Genomic DNA, 15,457 nt, shown 5'->3' with positions numbered 1-15,457 from the left:
TAAAGTTTTTTTAAAATGCCAGCTATTGTGCTTTATAAGCTACCCAGTCTAATTATTGACAGGGGTCAAGGGTGTTAAGGTCCAAAAATGGGGACTACTTATTATCTGAACACTTTGGAGAGGTATTAAACTCATTTGAATTTAATTAGAAAGGAGCATTCATGATTTAAGAATAAATCTTGCCTCTATTAATTGCAAGAATTAAAGTGATTTATAGCCCTTAAGATGACTAGTGATTTTGGGGGTAGAGTAGGAAGCCTTTAATAAAAAGGACATGGCATATTGTCAAAGAGAAAATGGCATAAAGTGATTATGCAAACCCATTGGGGAATGAATGTTTTAGCTAAATGTTAGATTTCTGTGTCTACTGTCATTGAGTGGGATCTGAGCAATCTACTTGTGTGAACAGTATGTCATGTTTGATGTCAAATGGCCATTACATGGACCATTGGTAAAGCTCTTACCCATGTAATAAGTGTGGTTCAACATGATGGGCAACATGCAGAATGCTTAACACATGCAGTGCAGTATCGGACCAGTTGAGATGCCACCAATTACTAGTCTAGGGAGTTCTGTCGTGTATTATTCCCAAACTATAGAATTTATTCCCTCAAGAACTATGATTGGACCCTTGGCCACTACGAGGAGTGCAAAGTTGTATCTTTTCAATTAAGTTTTTTCCCCCAAATGGGTAGCATTAATTTTTTTACTGGTGTTAATTTTCCCCATTTTTAAGGTGTTATTGTTTTAATAGTTGCATGCTCCCTTGATGGCTTTAATTTTTATATATATATATATGTAGCAGATAAGGTCGCATATAAATGTTAATAATGCATAAAGAAGTAAAGGAATGTATCACTGGCATATTATTGCTAAATGTAAATGGCCTTATGCTTATGGTAAATGCATTAAGAATATGAGTGGGTGTTTGTGGAATGTTTACATGGGTAAGTACTTTACCTCTCGCTCATACAGCATCTGGTTTGGCCCTCAGAAAGCAAACTCAGGCAAAATGTCCCCTTTCTTCCATACGCTGAGGAAAAGAGAATCAATTTTCCAGTCCATGGAAGGTAAGGAGAGACCTCATAGATTTGCTGTTTTGTGGTTGGACTAATCAGACAAGTAGTCTGCTCACATGAGCAATGATTTACCTTGGAACCAGTTGGAAGTTATTGGCAATTCACAGAGCAATCCTATATACACATCTGTTCAGATATAAGCCACGTGGAGTTTAATGGGGCTTACTCATAATTGAGTGCATGCAGAATTGTAGGCTCAGCTCTTGACCGAAGGAAAAGGACAACATTAAATGGTTTTATTCTTCTTCACTTAGGCAGAATATTATGCAATTTAAAATTAATCTCACTTTTTAAAGAAGTGAATGGAAGGGCTTTAACCGTTTCCACATAATATGGCTACAACTCTGATCTGAAGTTACTCTCCAATTTTTTGAACCTACAAGATTCAGTGTGGTATATTGGTTAAGAATGTGGGACTGGGACTCAGGTGACCTAGGTTGTAATCCCTGTTCAGCCATGGAGCCACCTGGGTGACTTTGGACTACTCACAGGCATGCAGTCTAACGTACCTCACAGGGTTGTTGTTGTAGGTATAAGATTGAGAGCAGAAGGAAAATGCTGTAAGCCATTTTGAGTATGTTGTAAGAAAAAAGTAGGATATAGATCTAATAAATAAATAGTTGCATTTATGACTAAACAGAACCAGTCTTTCTTAGCAGTTCTTTGTTACAATCTTATGTGTAGCCTGAAGCAAGACTGGCTCTTTGTAATATTTACATAACAAAAGCTAACTGATTAAAGAAATACAAATCAGTAACTGGTGGGAGGCGGAGCAATCTCTGATACCAGGTATTGCTAAGGTCACAGGATTTTTCAGGGTCTTTAGGCTCTTCTGAGTGGGCTGCGGGGGCTTCATCTGAATGCCTCTTCAAGGTAGATTAGGCAACTTTCAACAAGGTACACAAGGCAGAGAATCTTCTTGGTGAAAGCCCCTAGACTGCAGAATGATATCTTCAGTGAGGTCACACGGAGGTGGGTAGACACCTGTTCTCCCCTGCAGAGGAAGGCAGGACGCGCTCCAACGGAGCAACGCTCAGGGAGCCAAGGTTCCGTTTGGATGCCAGGAAGCACTTCCTGACAGTCAGGACCCCGAGGGTGTGGAATGGGCTTCCACGAGAGGTGGCTGAGGCCCCATCGGCGCGGGTGTTCAAGGATAGGCTGGACAAGCACATGGTGGGCATGTCGTGAGCGGAGCTGGCTGGAGCAGGGGGTCAGACTAGATGGCCCGGGAGACCCCTTCTAACTCGCTCTGTTTCTATGTCTATCTGGTAGCAGCATTTTCACCATTTTGGTGCTAGGCTGAGACCTTATTCTTAGTATTTGCTGGTGGTCCATTTAAATGTTAGTTGCTTTATCACTTAAATTAGTACTTTAATTTTTTTAACTGTTTCCCTCTTATTTGATTTTTTTTAATACTAAGGGTTTTTGTATTATATTTTACCATATTGTACTTTAGGGGTTTTTTTTAATGAATCATTCACAGGGCTTTGGCTGTTGGGTGGTATAGAAATGTGATGAATTGATTACTGAAATAAAGAGTTTGGGTCAGGCATGACAAGTTCTATTCATGCAAGACCATGGGGTACCAAAAAGAAAGGGGAAGAAATAAAGACAGGCATGCTTAAGCCCTGTCGAAATCTAGTATAAACAATCCTAATCCTAGATCAAATATACGTAGCTTACAGTTCAACCTTACACCCACTAGACAGCACATATGCAGCCATAGGTTCATCTGGAGTCTCAGTTCCAACCTTGAAAACTCACTCTGAGGTCAAAGTCAGGACTCCAAGCTCCCATCTCACAGCCGGCATGGAAAGAGCCAAGAAGGAGGTCACAAGAGCAACCAGGAGAAGGGTTTTGGGTGGCATCCCAGGAGGTGGAGGGAAGAGACAGGCACCACAGGTGTCATGGTGGCACCTCAGCCATTTCCCCTTGTGCTCTGAGGTGCAACACTTAGACAGTGATACTGGCCGTCTGAGCATTTTGCAGAGTGGGAAGAATGCAGAGGCAACCTTCACTTCTGTGTTGCTCCCACCTTCGATAGAGTACTCTTAATCTTCCCTGTTTGGAGGGCTATTAGCATCTGGATTTGAAGTACTGACAAAAAGCACAGTCTTAAATTTGGGGCTGCCCTTTAGTTGCATGTTATATAGGTTTGCCTTCCCAAATTGAGTGCCCTCCAGATGTGTTGGACCACCACTTTCAGCACCTGCAGCCAGTTGGCAGACTGTGCAATGCTGCATGTTTCCTTGCACACCTGGAGGGCACGACTCTGGCGACTCAGATGGGAGCCATGATGTGTGCAATAGTCCAGTGGATGTACTGATTAGCATATCCACTGTAAAAATTTTTTTTGATGTTTTAGTGGGAAGATTTCTTTAAACGAGTCACAAAAGCAGAATGAATGATGAGCACTTAAATGATGGATACAAACATCCTTTTTTGAATCAAGACCAGAGATTGATTAATCTGTCTTTCTCAACTTAAAATGCAATTACCATGATAGCAGCTGCCCACAAAATATGAGACTTTGAAATTATGGCTCCATAAAAAATATTTAATGCACATAATTAGGATAGTGGGAATAAGTCAGTTATAATTTGATATAAATTTAAGATGTTTCCTATTTGGTCATCTTTATGTATAATCAGGAGATAATTCTTCCTAAGGAATGGAGTTCATGAATATGGCAGTATACTTAAAAATACTACCATGTATTTAAAAATAAATGTGGATGTTGGAAACACTATGATTGGATTTTGAGGTTCCAGTCTATGTTCCACTCCACCTCTAAGTTTGTGTTGATGTTGTGAAATTCCTGCAGGTCAAGAGGCAATTACAAGGTTTAGCTATAGGTTTCTTCTTAATACATGCCGTCAAGTCGTCTCTGACTTATGACAACCCGTTGAATGATTGTCTTCCAAAATGTTCTTTCCTTGACAGCCCTACTCAGCTCTTGTCTTGAGCATTATGGAATTGTTCCATCCAATGTTTGGTCTTTCTGCTTTTAACCTTTGCTAGCATTGTCGGGTGAAATGACATTCTTGCACCCATGTTCCCCAGCAACTGGTGTATATAGGACTCTGATATTGGAGTAGCATATGGCCCTCAGAACTAGTAGCCATTGTCCTCCCTGAGTTGCTGATCCCCTTGTAAAGCTACACAAATTGGTGCCATCAATACATCTTATGGAAGTGAATTCCATAGTGTGACTCTGTTCTGTGTAAATGGCCACCTTATCTAAAGTGGGCTTTGCTCAGGAGGGGAAAGGAAAAAACATATAGCTAGAAATTAAAATAATATTAACAATGAAATACTGTCCCTGGAAACGCCACTAAAAAGGGACTGCACTGATGCGGGGTCCAAGCACAGCCAAGCCATTCAGGAAGACAACTGCATGGGCCACATCCATTCCGCAGGCTGTTCCACCTGCCCTCCCTCTGTACTTCCTGATAGGCTTCGGCGAATGGGGCGGCATAACAATGTTTTAATAAATAATAAAATAAATAAATAAAATAAATAGGCTGGCCCTGCTGGTAGCTTCCCAGCCAAGCTCACTGCCTTTCCCCCTTCTAATCCCATTCACTTCCTGCATTGAGATTAACAAATACTGATTAACTATGAAATAAAACCTGCATACAAGCTTCACTTTCCATCAACTTCAAACTATTAGGAGGGGATATACCCAATAATCTGGAAATTAGAGTGATTCAAAATGAACACTTCCCAGAATTGCTTACTCTGAAAAAAAATCCATACTCCTATATTAAAAACATGTCATGAAATATGCCAAGCACTTCTATTATTGATCAAATGTTTTCAACAGATCTGCCTAGTAATTCACAGTGACTATATTTCCTAAGATCACTCCCCTTTGCACTTTCAAAAGGGTGTCATCCTAGATTTATAGCATAATAGATTTCCCTTGTGACTGTTATTGATGGAGAACAGTAAAATCATGCCCATGCCAATGGAAACCCAGAAAAGCCATGCAAAATGCCAGTGTTTCCTATGAAACATACTATAAATCTCAGCATTTTATGGTACTTCCATCCTGTGTTTGGCATGGTATGAGTAATAGGGAATCAGAGTTTTATTTTGGGAGGATCCATGTGAAACACCTACTACAAGCACAGACACTTCCTTGTCCTCACCTGTGGAGGCCCTGCAGTTAGAATGGCCATGTCATACATACCAAGGCAATTTCGAATCCTTAAAGCAAACCATCATAAATTGCATTTAAAGAGAGCATACAGAATTTATTTGAGAGGAGGCACGGAAGCTTTTAAGAAAAGATTGTCACCAGAGCCTGCTAAATCAGATCATTTCATTTTTATGGAAAAGTTTAAACTATATAACACAAACCTTTCAGTCCTCTTTCCCCAGACAGTAGGAAGTTCAGGGCAAAATTTGCCAGGAGAGTTTGGTGTTGCCAATTCTTCCTCCTCCTCCTTTTTTAACCAGAACTTGGGCTTTAACACAGGATGGGAAACTTCTGCCTTCCACATGCTCTGGCCTACAGCTCAAATCTTCTCTCAACATTAGCTATGCTGCTTAGCACTGTTGAGATCTGTAAGTTGAAACATATGCAGGACTCCAGTTGCCCACACCTACTTTTAGCAGGAGCACAAGCTGCTTACACCAAGTTAAGCATGTAATAGAAGATCAGGCAATGAAAAAATGGGGTGGTTGGTCTGACATTGCTCTGGCAAGACTGGATATTGCATGTTGAGAACTGGCAGTGATGTTGCATTAGGAAAATAGAATATTTGAGAATATTTGAGAATAGACATAGACTTTAAACCTGCACCGAGGACCAAATTACACATTACACACAGAAGGCTGTAACAGTGGACTGATGTCCCTTTAATAATTAGTAAAACCCTTCTGTCAAGATCTGAAGCTGTGATACAAGGAATACAACTCACGCTGCAAGTATCTGCAGGACGTGATTCTGACCTGTAGGTGCTTGTAGGGATTGGAACCTGTGTTATAGTACAGCACAGATGGTACCTGATCCTTACTGTTGCCTCTGGCCCTGTCACTCCTTGGTCTATCTGACCCTTGTCTCCTCTGCCCCTGTTGCTCCAGCCGCAGGCACCCGCAGCCTCCATCCCAGGACTGGCATCTTCAGGTGGTAGTGATCACAGCTTGAGAAGGGCACCAGGCCTAAGAGGACTTGGATCAACACAGTTTCTTCATTCTAAATCCCTCCAAGTAGCCTTTTGCTTTCCAAATAGGTTTTTTGCTTGAAGATATTTTGAGGTTGGAAGGGGCATAGCTTTATGGCAGAGCATACAGTCGGCATCCAGGATGTTCCAGGCTCACTTCTCAGCATCTCCAGGTAGGTCTGGATTCTTGGCTGACAGTCTGGTGAGCTGCAGTTGGTTCATGTCAACACCTCTGAGCTATATGGATTCATGGTATGACTCAGTAAATAGTAGCTACCTGTGTAGCTATTATGAGTTTTTCATGTGTGGGTGTGGGTTGTGTGGTCTATAGGTCAATGGCAGAGCCCCTGCTTTGTATGTGGAAGGACCCAGGTTCACATCCCACCATCTCCAGGTAGAACTCTTGCATGAAACTTTGGATAGCTGCTGTCTCCTATTTGTGATTTCTTAAAATCAAACTAAGGTATGATACTGACCAACTTGTCCAAAACCAGACCAACCTGTGCAAAAACCCATCATTGCTTGTCATGTCATGCAAACCCAGCCATTGCATGCAGCTCTTCAGGTAGGGCTGAAACCCCACCTCTCTGAAACAATGGACAACTCATGACAGCAGAAATGCTGTAACAAATAGGAGCTAAATGAACTGTTTCAGTTAATACATTACTACAGCCCTTAGCAATGACTATCATATCTATCAAAATACAGGTGATGTGTAATGGAGATCATGTCAGTACTTATTGGCTCTAAGTAAGTAATGCTGTTACAAATGTACAGCTAAATAGGAATCAGCGTCGTCCATCTAACTAAATGTAAAAATGATCACAGACCAATTGTGAGATCCATAATTAATAATCCTTGCTGGATTGTTATCTAGTACGTAAGAATCAAAGCCAAAGCAACTGGGAACGGTTTGGGTAGTCCAAATGGGAAGTAGATGCGACTTGATTTATCTGATTCACTTTACTTTCCAAATGGTTACCGGGCTTCTTCCTTCATAAGCTCCAGGATCATGCCAAATGTTGAATCATTTGAATGTTATTAAAGGTACAATCCTCTGCATGTTTAGACAGAACAAGGGCTTGCGTCACTTTATGACAGTGTCAAATGACTAGTCAATAGGAATAGTTGTGCATAAATTTCAGTACAGAACAGGAGCTGGGGGATGCCAGTTATCCCACATTGTGGGATGAGGGCTTCAGAGAGATTCTGGCATCCAACAGACAGAACATGAATGTTTGATGAATAAGACATAACCTAATTCAAAGATACCATGGATACAGATGCTAAGGCAGCTAAATGTTGATCAGGCAAAATGGGCAATCCAGTTTCCTATTCCATTCCTGTTGAATACCCTGCGTATCATACTTCTTCACTGCTAATAAATATTTATAAAAATGGATCACGGGGCCTTAATAAGTCCTTCCAGTGGCAAAAGAGACACTGAAGCAGTAGAGCCAAGCCTAGATTCTAAGAAATATTGCAAGGTCACGTGTTGCTATTCAGACATAGCAGGCAAATTGTATTTAGTGCGCAAAGCCAAGAATGCATGTTTACTAGTGAGTGCTGATTAGTTTTTGGCCAAGTAAAAAATCAACGTAAGGCACAACCCTATGCAAGTTTGAATAGACAGAATGGCTAGGAGTTGTAGGCCTTTTTCGGCTTAAATTTGCATAGGATTGCACACTTATTCACCCCAATTTGCCAAAAACAATTTCCTTACCCATCTTTCAATCTGGGTTTCTCATTAGAGTCATTTTAACATGAGAAAATGGATCAAAATGTTCTTGGCATGGTATTGTATATCACAGCCAAAAGTGTGAGAAAAACTCCATTTGATGTGCTGTAAACCTAGTGTTATGCATTTGGAGAGTGGATTCAGACAGGAAGATCCCAAAATTGGCCAGGATGGAAAAATCTAATTTATCTAAGACTAAAATTTGGTATGGGTTAAACAAGTCCAATGTTATAAAGCAAGATCTGGAAGGCCAAAGCTACCTTCTCTGATGGGAAGCTGCATCTTTTTAAATAACATTTGTGGCAAGGAGGACTCTCTTCCTGCCCCAAAAATTAGAAAACAGCCCGTGGAGCATGCTGGGAGTTTTAGTCGAGCACCAGGTTGGAGAAGAGTATTTTGGACCACCACTCCTCACAGCTCCTCTTGCTTACATGAATTACTATGAATTTTCCCGGCTTCAAGGAAGAATTTTTCCCAGCGCAGACAGAAGACTTTTTTGATGTGCAAAGCAAGTACGAGACCCTTATCAGGCACGTTTCAGGCATCCTAAGGAGACTCTCTTTAACGTCAGAGAACTTTCTTTTATCAAAGTCTGCCGCAGTTCTTACAGGTTACCACGTACAGCGACTAGCTTGCGATAACGGGCGTAACCGAGGCACGAAAAACGTTTAATTTTTTTAAGAGGGTACTAACCTACTGTTACCCCCTCCCCTCCCCTAGATCAGTCGGGCTTCCTGCAATTTTCTACCATTGCGCACACATGCGTTCCTTCTACACCAAATCGATGTGCGCGCATTGCAGGCGCCTCCGTCTCCGGAACGGTCGCTCCCTCCCGGGCGCAAAGTTGCTGGCGCGCTCTCATTTTCGAACCCCGCTACTAGCCCCGCCCCTTCCACTAAGCCCCGCCCTTCGCGCCTCCTTTGCCGCTTTCGCGCCTCCTTTTCCCGAGCGCGACCGTCGCTTCCCAACCCTGCTGCACCCGGCCCCCTCGTCTCCCGCCCCTTGCAGCCACGCCCCCAGGGGCTCGCGTGCCCTCCAAACCTCTCCGAGGGCGGGGCGGGCTCGGCGCTGTCCCCCCGCCGTAGTTAAGCCTCGCCTTCCTCAGCCCCGCACACTCGGCGGCCTTTCTCGCTTCGCTCGTCCCTCCCGCGCCAGCGCGACGCCTCGCCGCGAAAGCCCCGCGGGGAGGCTGCGCCTCGCGGACCCGCCCTCTCGGCCGCAGGGCGGCGTGACAGACCCCTCGTGAGGAAAGCGGAGGCGGCGCCAGCAGGAGCAGCCGCAGCTGTCGTCGTCGACGTCCCCCTGCTCCTCCTCGCCGTGGTCGACAGGGGCGCGCGCCGCTGGCGCCTCTTCCCCGCCCCGTCTCTGCCGTGAGGAGGGGTCGGGAGCATCAGCCGCTGCCGGCCTCGGCCATGGTCCCCCGCCCGTCGCCTTGGAAGCAGGAGGAATTGGGGCGGCCGCCATTACCGGAGGAGGAGGAGGAGGAGGAAGGGGCTGCGGGGCGGCGGCGATGAAAGGATGGACGCCGACGAGGTGACCATCCGCGAGCAGAACTTCCACAGCCAAGTGCGGGAGTACACGGTGCGTCGCCGCGGGAACTGCGGCCCCTTCGCGGCTGCCCCTGGTGCCTCCCTCCCCTCCCCTCCCCGTCCCCCCGCGTTGGCCGCCCCCGAGAATCCCCCCCGTTCCGCCCTCAGGTATAGGCAGGTCAGAGGGTGCCGCGCTCGCCTCGACTGTGTTGCTGCGTGTGCGTGTGTTTGCACCTGCAGTTGAAACGAACAAGGAGAAACAATCCCGTTGGGTCCGTTCTGCTTTTTTGCTAGAAAGGCGCAAAGCCTTCTTTGGCAAGTCACGCTTCGCCTCGGATTTCCCATCCAAGTGAAGTGGCGCACAGTTTTTATTGCTCTCTTGCCCTCTGCTTAGTCCGCTTTCCTGCGCTGTGTACTGCGCGTGAGGGCGAGTGTGTAGTATAACGGCGATCCCTGTTGTGCTTCTGTGTTTGTTATTTTTTTCCAAAGTGCCAGCCCTTGTGGGCGTGTTGTTTGGGGTATCCATCTTTGAGAGAGGCTGGCTAAACATATTTCTGCGTCTCGGGTAGAAATAACGCATAATAAACAACGATGTTTATCACATTTCTTAATAGTTGGCCCATGTTGTCTGGAGAGAGGGAGATGCAGTTTTGTTAAGTATTCCTAACTATGCAGAGGTCAGGCAATTAAGATAGGACAAACGTGTTTCCTAGGATGCTTTTGCAGCAAGCTTTAGATAAGGGAAGAGCTGGTGTGGTGTAGGGTTAGTGTTGAGCTGGGTGTCCGGAGATGTGGGTTTTAGTTCCCACTTGGCTCTGAAGTACACCTAGTGACTTTGGGCCTGTCACAGACTCTCAGCCTAACTGACTTCACAGGGTTTTGTTGTGAGGATAAAATGGAGAGCAGGAGAATCTTGAAAGCGGGTTTGGGTTCCTGGAAGGGGGAAAAAGTAGAATATTAATAATAAAATATCGACTGACTGACATTTGGGTTGCTTAAGATCTTTTCACTTGGCACAACTTTCCTCTTGTCTATGACTGCTAATAAAGTGACTCTGTAGGTAGAGAAAAAGGCTTCACAGGCCAGTTGTGCCCTGTAAGTTGCTGGGTTTGTGCTACCTTCACCCAACTTCCTCTGCTATGGCCAGGTTATAAACTTGTAAATTGTATGTTGCACTACAGCCCCTGAGAGATGTGCATTTATCTGTGTGCAAGTGAAGGTCATATGATATTGCCTATACTATTTGCCTGAGCCACACATTAGGATATACAAGTAATATGCACTATGCAGCTATTTGTACTTACATAATGAACAAGAGAAAAGATTCTGCAATCTTGTTACCTCTTCTTCCCAAAACAGCTGCAGTGAAGTATGAAATGTACATACACTGAACCACATATATCACAACCACAACTTTTAAAAGCCTTTTGTTTCAGCAAAAGCAAACTTGAAAGCAAATTTTATTGCTATCAGTGGTACTAGCTTCTGAGTAAGATTGTTGAATCACAGCCTTCAGGTCTGCATGACTGGGGCATACTAGGAATAGTAGGCCTTTCTCCCTTATCTGTATATGGTTTGGGATTATCCCCTTGGTTGTCTTTTACTGTGCTCAAGTGTACCTGATGCACACACACACGCACGTGCGCGTATATTCTGTATATTTCTTGCTAGATTCGGAGAACATATACTTAACTTGTGCTTAAACAGATTAAACCCTTGAATATTCCTTGAGTTTAATAATTGGCTGGATGAAGGTGCACAAACAGGTTAAACCCAGACAAGACAGAGATGCTGGTTGGTAGAAAACTAGATTCTAGGATTGGGATTCAGCCTATTCTGGAAGGGCTTGTGTTCCCCTGAGGGCACATGTCTGTAGCTTTTGAGTGCTGCTTCTGTTGCCCTGGCTCTACAGGTGACAAGGAGTGTGCTTGCACAATTGCACCTGATGTACCCTTCCAGAGTCATCCAATTTGACAATTTTAAATTATTAATTATATTTAGATTTAAATAAACACTATTATTTAACTTGTCTTTATTAATATTATAATTACATTTATGTAAGCCACCTTTTTTCTTCCATAACTCCCAGGGTGGCATGTGCAGTCCTCCTCTTCATCTTTGCAACAACCCTGTGAGATATGTCAGACTGGGGTTCAGTGACTGGTCTTGGGAGTTTCATGGTTGAATGGAGATTAGAGACTAGATCTCCCAAGTCTTAGTCCATACCTTAATTGCTGCACCACATTTGCTGTTTCAGTAGTAATTAATGCCTTGGTTATGTCATGTTTAGACTACCACAATGCACTGTATATGGGGCTACCCACAAAGAGCTTCCAGAAGCTTTAATTGTCGTGAAATGTGGCAGTTAGGCTACTAACTGGAGCACAGTATTGAGATCTTACACTAGTCTTCAAGAATCTGTGAACATGTTGACATTTGTTTTCTGGGATCGATGCAAAATGTTGGCCTTAAATTTTAAAACTCTAAACACTGTAGGGCCTGGTGGTCTGACGGTCTGCTTCTCTCATTATGAACATGCCTGGCTACCAAAATCTGCCAAAGAGGCCTTCTTGAGGTTGCCTGCAGAGGCCTGCTTGTTCGGCACCTGTGAAAGGTAGTGATCTCAAACTGTGGAACATGCTCACTCAAGAATTTGCTGCCTCAGTGATGAGTCCTTGCTTTCTTGGCACATCTCTTTCATTTAAATTATATAATTTTAATGTTTTATGGTTTTTAATGTTCCAGGTTTTTATAGCATCAAATTTTTAGTGTTAAAATTGTATGTCATGTTCATTGCTTTTTGGCAAATAAGGTGGCATATGAATGTTAACAATGCTATTTCATTTTAAAATCACCTTTCATCTGAAGCTTTCTGGCTGTTTTTGCATTAAAAAAATTGTTTTGTATAGAACTTATGTTATCCTCATTTGCATAGAGTCAGGATGAAGGCTTTGTGGCCTTTGGTTTGGACTGCAAATCCCAGCCTTTCTCACCTTGGCGATGCTGGCTAGGACTGATGGGATTTGCAGTCCAGCATCATCTGCTGAACCACATGTGCTCCGCCCCTAGCATATAGAATGCTTGTTAGCTCCAGATCATGATCCCAACCTTAATCTCAAATCAGAAGTATATGGTACACATAACTCCCACTGTTACTGTGGCCCTTGTATAATTATTGTCATTTGTAGTTTATTCTTCTTAAAAAGAAAAATTCCAACTTTTTGTCCAAGTGGTTTGAGCTAATATTCACGGATCTCCCTTTTCATAATACTTACCTTCATAACTGTGTGAGAGCGAGTCTAACGCATGAACTTGTAGGGACACAGGCAAGGAAGGGCCTCCTGCACACTTGTTGCTTCCTCTTTCAGTCAGCTTTGATTAGCAATCCATGAATACCCTGTTCTTGGATTGTTTAATAACTAAAACCAGAACAAAGAGTTCTTCACAAACCTATAAGCTGGGGTTTAACCCAACTACAAACAATGGGTGAGTGTTTTGATCTCTCAGTTGTTTGACCTTAACCTAGAGCCTGGGTTTCAAATGTTACATCAAACAATCCAAGAATAGATGTTTCTGCTTTGTGATTAAAGCTGATTCAAAACAGATAAGTACTAGGGAGTGCACACATTTGTTTCCTTGCTTATGCTTTGAACCCGCAGTTTAAACAACCCATGGCTTGTATGATGTGCAGGCTGGGACAGTAAATGGTATAAGGCTACCCAATAAACTTCACAGGTGAGCAAGGGATTTGAATGTCAGTCTCCCCAGTCAGCCCCAAATTCTAACAGGCTAGCTTCTCAGGGTATGTTGAGTACAATATACATAATTTGTCCAGACCTCTGATACTGATATATCTTGCACTCTAGATCAACCAGTCTTCTAAGGGCACTGTACTTTGGGGTCACTTTAGTCTCCCTGCAGTGGATTTTCCCCATGCAGCACCAAATAGTCTATTCCTCATAAAGTCCTTATTGCTCAGTTTTGCTTTGTTTCATGCTGGGTATATGCAAAGTTACCAAAAATGTCTATATGGCTTCTCCTGTAGTATTCAATTTGCTTGTCATTCACTTTTTCGTCACATCCTGAAAAGCAAAAAATGGAATCTACACATCTCCCCAAGATGGAATCTACACATCTCCCAAAGGGGAGATATATGGTCTACAGAAGTGTATTTTCTGTATATATCTTTCCATGCTAATTCATCACTGCAAAGTGGAAGTGTGCATGTATTGTAGTTCTGTTTTAATTTGTTTGTTTAATTGTTTAATGTAGTGACTTGTTTAAAGTCACCCTTGATTCATGTGTAGTATCAGATGATTTCACTTTATGTATTCAGTACTGTACTGTTCATTGTAATTTTATACTTTGTATCTTTTTGGACCAATAGGTATTAATGAAATATGCCACTTTGTAAATCCCAGAGCATAGGTATGAGGCAGTCAGTTGCATTTCTTCTTTCTTTGCACTGGATTGGATCTAGATTTAGGCATATTTTGTGTGGATCCATTGAAGTATTTGCCAAGATTTAGGGCATAATCCTGTGGGGATGCCTGTAATCCTCTGAATACATAATCCCTGCTGCACAAAAATTGTGGAAGTGGAGAGCTGTTCTGTCTAAGTTTAATGTTTTTTTTAAATCAGAAACAGAATAGCTGTTTCTTTCATAATGTTATGGTCTTATCCTAACCAGTGTTCTCAGGTTTACTTTTTAAAAACTGAATTTAACCCCCCACCCTTTTAAACTGAACAATCTCTTAACTAAGAGATAAGATTACTGTTTTTTGAGGTTTTTTGAATCTTGGCATAATTCCTTGATTGCTTTTTTACACTATTCCCAGAATCATACTGGTTCCTGTGGCATGTGACACTATTGCATAGAGAGTTCATTAGTGCACAGAGAATTCATACTTTCAGAACAGATTATATTTTTAGGTCTGTGACTTTTTCTTTGCTTGTTAGTTACATCAAGGTGTGAGCAACTGAGGATTTGTTTATTCTTGTATCTGAGGATTTATTATTACTTTCATTCTTTTTCTAACACCTGTTTTCTGCAAATTACCTAAGTGAATTCTGAATTCCAGCACTTCACATAGCTCTACATATGTTGCATGCTTCTAGGTTGTATTAAACTTGAAAGGGTTTGATTACCTCAAAACATTTTTGAAGTGACCTAAAATAATTTAAATAATATAAAATAATAGTTGATGCCCTGAATCTGTTGGGGCGTTGTTTGTTTGTTTGTTTGTTTTGCTCACGCTTGGCTAGGTGCTGGCATTGCAATGAAATGTTTTGGCTGGGTTTATCTCGGGTCTCCACTTAGCAAAATAGTTGTACCTATCGACTGGTACAATGCCCAAGTGCTGAACAATGAGGAATTTTCAAGCACCCATCTCTGGGCTGGAGATGAGCAATGTGTAGAAAATCTCTACCCTGGCAGGAGTGGGGAACCCAAAGAGATGTACTCCAACCTGAAGGGGGCAAACCTAGCATCATTAACCCGAGTGCAGTATCAGATTAAGAAAGCAGACCAGTTGAACAGTGCCACATGCTCTGAGTCACTGCCTTTTAAGCAGGAGGATCTTCCTTGAATGTGTCTTTTCAGTTTGGAAGGAAAGAGAAGTGTATTCATTTTGGTATTAACGTATAATTGAGCGTTTCCCTAATGCACAGTATTCTAATTTTGCTTTTTTCTTTTGTAATTGCCTATAGCAATATTCCTATTTTTTCCTACAAGACCACCCTAGCTGGTCAAATTTAATATAATACAATATAATTAAATCTCATTTAGTAATAAGATGCAGAAGGAGAGTGGCTGCCACAAGACATTGGGAAAATTGTGCCATAGAGACCATGGATCTTCAAAAGAACCAAGCAGGCAGCTTAATACAGGACTGTGAATAGTTAGACTGTGTTTCTCTATCTTTGCCATTTGCCACTGTA

The 15,457-nt window shown here is 42.6% G+C and overlaps 1 protein-coding gene across 1 annotated transcript in view; it reads left to right on the top strand.

The window, feature by feature from the left end:
• Window positions 1–9,087: 9,087 nt before the first annotated feature.
• Window positions 9,088–15,457, top strand: part of LMBR1 (limb development membrane protein 1) — a 73,684-nt gene continuing 67,314 nt past the window's right edge. Inside the window, exon 1 of the mRNA XM_044424698.1 lies at window positions 9,088–9,569. Within this exon, the coding sequence (XP_044280633.1) occupies window positions 9,507–9,569 (63 nt within the window). The 5' untranslated portion in view covers window positions 9,088–9,506. The remainder of the gene's footprint in view (window positions 9,570–15,457) is intronic.

This window comes from Varanus komodoensis, unplaced genomic scaffold (genome assembly GCF_004798865.1).
Source record: "Varanus komodoensis strain SLA01 unplaced genomic scaffold, ASM479886v1 scaffold15, whole genome shotgun sequence".
Lineage (NCBI taxonomy): Eukaryota > Metazoa > Chordata > Lepidosauria > Squamata > Varanidae > Varanus > Varanus komodoensis.
The sequence above is the reverse complement of the archived record's forward strand: the minus strand, read 5'-3'. Positions and strand labels throughout refer to the sequence as shown.